Raw genomic sequence first — 6,497 nt, 5'->3', positions numbered from 1 at the left:
GTAGAATAAATCATTACTGAAATTTACACAAACTATATAGTTGTTGGATAAAAGTAAAATAAAATAAGAGAAAGTGAGTAAAATTTATTATTATTTAACAGGTAAGCCGGAAATAGCATTTTCGCCATTACTAAAAAAAAAAATTATGTTCTTGTGCGTTTATTTTGTGATATCTGCCCTCATTTAGAATTGATTTTGATTTTTCTTTTTGCAATTGACAGGATACCCCTCTATTGGATATTGATAAAGTTAATATAATAATATTAATTTTAAATACACTGGTGTTAGTTTTATCAGATTTAGTGTCTGTTTTTTTGAGAAGCCTTAATTTAAATTAAGGGTAGGACTAAAAATACTTTATTTTTAAAGAGAGATTCTTTAAGTATTAGAGAGCTAGAAAGTTATTAATTATTACAATAAAATTTAATTTCTGTGTTTTTTACTGTAATTTTCTATGTCTTATATAGGAATCTAGTTTTTGCTCGCGACTTCTAACGGGTTGATTTTGATTCGAATTTCTAGATGGTGTATTAATATGAAACATACACCAGGTCAACTTTGACGATTATATCAGGGAAAATGGCATCCTATTTGATGCAGGAGTTTGTGCTGATACCGTAACTAAAAATATAAAAAAATATTATTTTGACTTCTACCGCTTTTTAGCAAATATTTTTTTCTTAAATATCCGTTTCGTAAGTTGTAACTAGACGATGTTTATTCATATATTAACAATTTTATTATATGTACGTGGACATAATAGTAAAATTAATTTTATCTTACGTTACGTAATGTTAAATAGGTATAAATGTATTAATAGGTGTTCCACATTTTATAAAGAGAAAGAAACCGATGAGAAAAGGTTGCTAACTAATGTAAAGTTGAGTATTCACTGGGAGAAATCATCACAATAAGGAATGGTTTTGTACATAATTTCATACGTTAAGACGAAAGATATTAAATAATTACATATCTGTACTGCTGCTGATTTTTATTATCGTACAACCCGCCTTACCTTTTTCATGCATTGCCACGCTTTAGTATCAACTTTCAGCAACGGTATTTCTGAATCAATACGACATTGTAATCTTTAAAAAAAAAAACATATACCTTTTTAAAAAGTCAGCAGCCATACAGTCATTTAAAACACATGCTCTTTTACCCCTGTGATATAAAAAAAACTTAGAATGGCAAACAAGCTGACGGAAAGTGGTATCCGTCGCCTATAGACATGAGCAGTACCATGGATATAACAGAGTATACTGTTTCGCCCGTGATACCCCCCATGCGTTGCCATTCCTGAGGACTCAGGCGTTATTCCTCTGTACTCAGTAAATTCACGCCAAATATGAATAAGAACATATTACTCCGACCCTAAATAATTGGAATAAGGACAGGAAGATGATGCAGATACGAATGCTCCTATGCACCTTTTTAACATCAATACTGACATAATAAAAAAGAAGAGTTTATTTGTTTCTTTGAATGCGCCAATCTTTGGATCTTTTTTTTTATACAACTTAGAATGGCAAACAAGCTGACGGCCCACCTGATGGAAAGTGGTAACCGTCGCCTATAGACACGAGCAGTACCATGGACATAACAGAGAATACTGTTTCGCCCATGATACCCCCCATGCGTTGCCATTCCTGAGGACTCAGGTGTTATTCCTTTTTAACCAAGTTAATTCACGCCATATCCCACCCTTCAAACCGAAACACAGCCATGCAAACACAACTGCTTCACGGTAGAAACACGAATGGGACAGAGGTGCCCAAGCAATCGACTTTTGTACAAAGTCTGGATCTACCAGTAGGATTCGAAAAATTACTTTTGTATTTGAAATCTAATGTTTTGAGGAAAGTTACAAGCTATTCTACATCATGATACTACCACAGGCGAAACCGCAAAGTACAGCTAGTGTTATTATTAAAAATGATTACCAGGTAATGTAACGTAAGTCTAGCATCATCCGAATTTAGTAATTCGGATGATGCTAGACTTAATGTTATAGTAATAGTTTACTATAACATTATATGAACACGCTCTCGGTCAATACTCATCTTAATATTTATCAATACATTTAATACTACGTCATACAAGCACCGTTAAGCTACCGGTTCGAATGCAGGTGAGTTTTAATGATGATTGGCCGACAAAATCAATCGCTTATAAAGAACATTGGTCAAAATGTAATTTTGGGTTAATGATTGTAATATCTGATGGGATTGATAGGTCAATAGGCATAAGTATGTTTTATTACGTGTATTTTAAATATAGTAAACGTAATTAGATACTTAGTATGTACTCGTATGTATAAGTACTTACCAGTTTTGTGTTTTTGTTATACCGGCTTGAAGTCGTGGTAAATATATTATATATTACATAATCATTCTGAAATTCAAATTTATATGTTGCAGTGATTTATAAGTTATGCATTCGTGAAAGAAAGATAACAGATTTAATAATAGATATATTTATTTTTTACAGACATATATATTTAGCATACAGACTATAAGCGGATTATGGATAGATATAAGGTTTTTTTCTTAAAGTTGAACTCCTCCTCTTGGGGAGATTTGGTAAAAACCCTTTCCTTACGTACGAGAGATTTTAAATTTATTTACTCATGCCTTCCTTTCATTCTCTCTTTGTTTTCTCTCTCTCTCTCTCTCTATATATATATATATATATATATATATATATATATATATATATATATATATATATATATATATATATAATAATTTAAATAATTTGATAGGGTTTTGTAAATTTTTATAGTAAATAATGATAAAGATGTGTGTAAGTACTACATAGTATTTATTGTAACATTAACCTATTTGATCTAGTTACATATTTACAAATAATATTAATTCATATTTGTATGTATTTAACGCACTAAGAAAACAAATAAATAGTTCATAATTGCGCGTTTCATGATTTTTTGATACTACTGAGAAAGATTAACATGATTTACCTCATGTAATTGGTTTTTATACCATTTCTTATCCAATTTGGAATGGGAATTACAGAATATGTTTTGATGCCCTTGGCTCTTCTAACATTAAGGCATTATTTTTCTGTATTGAGTTATTTTGATTGAAAACCTTTAAACCAAAACAGTAATGTAAACTGAAAAATGACTCCTAGGTGACAGAATAGGTAATAATATTATACAACAATTAGACTTTCTACATGATATATGCACATATATATGAATTCTAGTGTTGATTCTTTTAGTTTTTCAAATACAATAACTAACTTTGTACAAAAATTTAAAGCAAATCATGCTTGATTGTCATTTTGAATATCAATTTATGATTATAAAAAAATTTTAAAATAAAAAACATTGACTTATTCTTCTAGGTTTTCCATTAATAATGTTAAGTTAAAATATAACATAAATAGAAAACTGTGTGCTGAATGAACAATAGGTATATTCTGAATTTTAATTAGATAATTAATTAATTTTCGAATAGATAGATTGTAACATAAAACTTCTCTTTCTATCTCACCCGTTGCACTATTCAGAATGTTGAATGTAAAGTTGTATACGCGACGTAAATATTTCAAAAATTGAAGAAGTCATCTTCATCGTATGGTGTTTCCTGAATATCGTTTGCTTTTAGATTAGAGAGTTTAAATCCTTGCTCTTGCATTTCGTCTACTTTATGTAGTTCTTGTTTTATTGTCTCTTCTACGTTAATTTTGTTTAATTCTTCTTGTATTTTATCTTGAAGCGGACCTTCAATTGCATCCATTATTTGATATCTCAGTAAATTTGGTAGAATATTAACTACAGCTTCTATAATGTAATCCAAAGTTCCAGCACCATCGCAGCGAACTTGTATATTACCAATTTCTAGATCCAAATCTCTAATTTGAGGTCGATTTCTTGTATCAAGTGGTTGTGCTAAAATAATTCTTGCACTGATATATTCGACAGAAAACGAAGCTGTTCCTGCTCTAGACATGACTTCTCCTACTGCTGTAATTTCCCATTGAGTCATACCTTCAAGTTTCTGAGTACCGATTTCAAAATCGGCGATAGCTGTATTGTTTTCTATTCTTAGAGTGATATTTCCAACTCGTTCGAAGGAAGATATTCCTATTACCCAAGTACGAGTTAATGAAACAGAAAATATACTCATAGTTGTGTTGTAATCTTTAACTTTGTAAGGATCCATTTCCATTTCTTGCACTTTTTTTCGAGCATCAGCTATTATCATATCTAATGGAGAAATAGAATTAGGAAATTGCATGTCTCCAGCTACTTCATCTAATTTTGAATTGATCTCTACCCTCATTTTTGTGTATGCTTCTTTAAGGATATATGGTTTAATAGAGTCGAACACGAAAGGTCCAACAGAGTTAATAAACCCTTGGAATATACTGCCTAGTACGCCTAGATTTTGGAAGTTGACAGCGATGTTGGTGAAACCAATATCTATGTTCATATTCTGAGCTCTCAGTTTACCATCTCTCTCAACACCGAGGTTCGCCTTTGCATGTATTTTGAGTCCAGATACGTCTACTGTAAACGGTCCCTGGGCTCTGTTTACCCACGTCGACAGTGTATAGTTGCCACGTGCTTGTAACTTGTCTATTGTCATTATTGCTTGGACCTGAAACACAGTACAAAATTATTTAAGGATTAAATTTTTTATATAAAAATGCTTGTATGTAACGTAAAATGGAATATAATTTATTTTAATAAAATATATCGTTATAAACTTTTGTTGTAATATTTTTTTTTGTTTACAGATGATGTGGTGGATTTCTTTATAAAAATTCAGTAAATGTTATATATCAGTGGTATAAATAAAATTTCATATACGTACTTCCATGGCTGAAATCTCTGCATTTATATACACAATGCGGAATTTACTGATACCGTAAACCGCAGTGTTTTTAAAATAGAGCACTGTGCCAAAAGCGAGGGACTGCTTCATATCAGGAACAGAATATGGGTCGGGAACTTCAGCACCTGGCAGGCCCACGGGATCTGGTTGTTTGAAGTGCTCCAGGATCTCCAAGATACTGTCGCTCATCTTTTTCTCTCCCTCGGCAAGCCTCGGGTGCACTGTGGTCTGTTCGGAGTCATCTGGAAATCGTGTTGTAAAATCTGTTTAACATTATTTTTTCTGTCCTTCTTTTAAATATATAAAGGATAAAAACAAAGTCATTAGCCGCACGTAGTACTAAGAATCTACGCGTGAAATATGTGTTTGAACATAATAGGACAGAAATTTCGTGATTCAAAAACAACAATAAATCGACGTGTTGGTATGGGAGGCTCCACATTTTTTGGCGTTTATCGACCCCGCTCCGGTCTGATTTTATTGTAAGAAAATCCCCTTAAAAGGATACTTATGATTTTAATTTCACAACTATCCAGGATAGTTGAACATAGTATTATATTATCTGTGGTTGAACAAGCACTATTGTAGTAGGTACTCTTGCATTTTTAATACAGGTATTAGGCAGTTGTTTTTATTATATCCGTTTTTTTATTTAAAATAATTTAACGTACTTCAGTATATTATTACAGTATTTATTAGTTAGTATATTTTCTTTATTAATTTATATAGTATATTTTTGTGTGAGATTAGGTTATTTAATATTCAATGGGGAGTTTTGATTTATTAAACTATGTTACAATAAGTTACAGTAAAACAACACAATATTTTTAATATATTAAATTAGAATAGACTTAGTATAAAAGGCGGTCTTACACCGATAACATTTTCTACCAGTCGACTGTAGACGGGAAAGAAAATATAACTTACAATACAATTGACTTAGGTGACTCATTTCTAGGTAAATCGAATTTTTGGAAATTTTTAGTTTACTACGAATTATCACAGCGTGAAGAACTGTCGATAAATTATTGTAAATTAGGTGTTGTTTTACGTGAGGTAGTTCATAAAAAATTAGAACAATGCCTAGAATTCGACATATATCTATTTTTTTATTTAATACCTTACATACATTTTTATCTTTATCGATATAACACAGTACTAAATGATCCAAAAGGTCACTATACTTATAGTAAATAATTACTTCAATGGACAATGAATAGTGTATGTGAATATGCGACAGTAAACGAATATCCCTAGAATCTCCAACTCCATATACTTATTAAGATCACCTTTTGTTTTTGCAATACGATCACATTTTTAATAATCACAATGGTGTCAATATAAGATGGTACTTTTACAAGCACGTGCACAAAGGAATAACTGAACAACGATAACACTGGCCACTCGTTTTTAAAAATAATCTCACAGATAAATTGTACACAATAATATTACAGTAAATAAACTTAAGACTAACCTTGACCTTGCCCGGGTATCACAAAAATTAGAGCACATAACAATACAGTGTGCATATGCATCCTGTCGAAATGAAACTGCTTATTGTGCCCCACAGTCGTGGCGGAGGCAATGCAATAAATGAGAATAGGATGTGACATGACGAATGTTATTCTATGT

At 31.3% G+C, this 6,497-nt stretch overlaps 1 protein-coding gene across 2 annotated transcripts; it reads right to left on the bottom strand.

The window, feature by feature from the left end:
- Window positions 1-2,806: 2,806 nt before the first annotated feature.
- LOC113522675 (uncharacterized) lies at window positions 2,807-6,496 on the bottom strand. Of its 2 annotated transcripts, none has more exons than XM_026908438.3 (3): window positions 6,340-6,496; window positions 4,845-5,128; window positions 2,807-4,628 (listed from the first exon to the last, which is right to left on the bottom strand). In XM_026908438.3, the coding sequence occupies exons 1-3, from the start codon at window positions 6,476-6,478 to the stop codon at window positions 3,573-3,575; spliced, it is 1,479 nt and encodes a 492-aa protein (XP_026764239.2). In that variant the 5' UTR covers window positions 6,479-6,496; the 3' UTR covers window positions 2,807-3,572. The 2 variants fall into 2 exon arrangements, with proteins under 2 accessions (XP_026764239.2, XP_026764240.2); XM_026908439.3 differs by having other exon boundaries at window positions 4,845-5,107; window positions 6,340-6,494.
- Between the last annotated feature and the right edge of the window lies 1 nt (window position 6,497).

The sequence above is a fragment of the Galleria mellonella genome, unplaced genomic scaffold (genome assembly GCF_026898425.1).
Source record: "Galleria mellonella isolate WM207_F2 unplaced genomic scaffold, CSIRO_AGI_GalMel_v1 utg38, whole genome shotgun sequence".
Lineage (NCBI taxonomy): Eukaryota > Metazoa > Arthropoda > Insecta > Lepidoptera > Pyralidae > Galleria > Galleria mellonella.
Note: the sequence above shows the minus strand (reverse complement) of the source record. Positions and strands in the feature narration are given on the sequence as shown.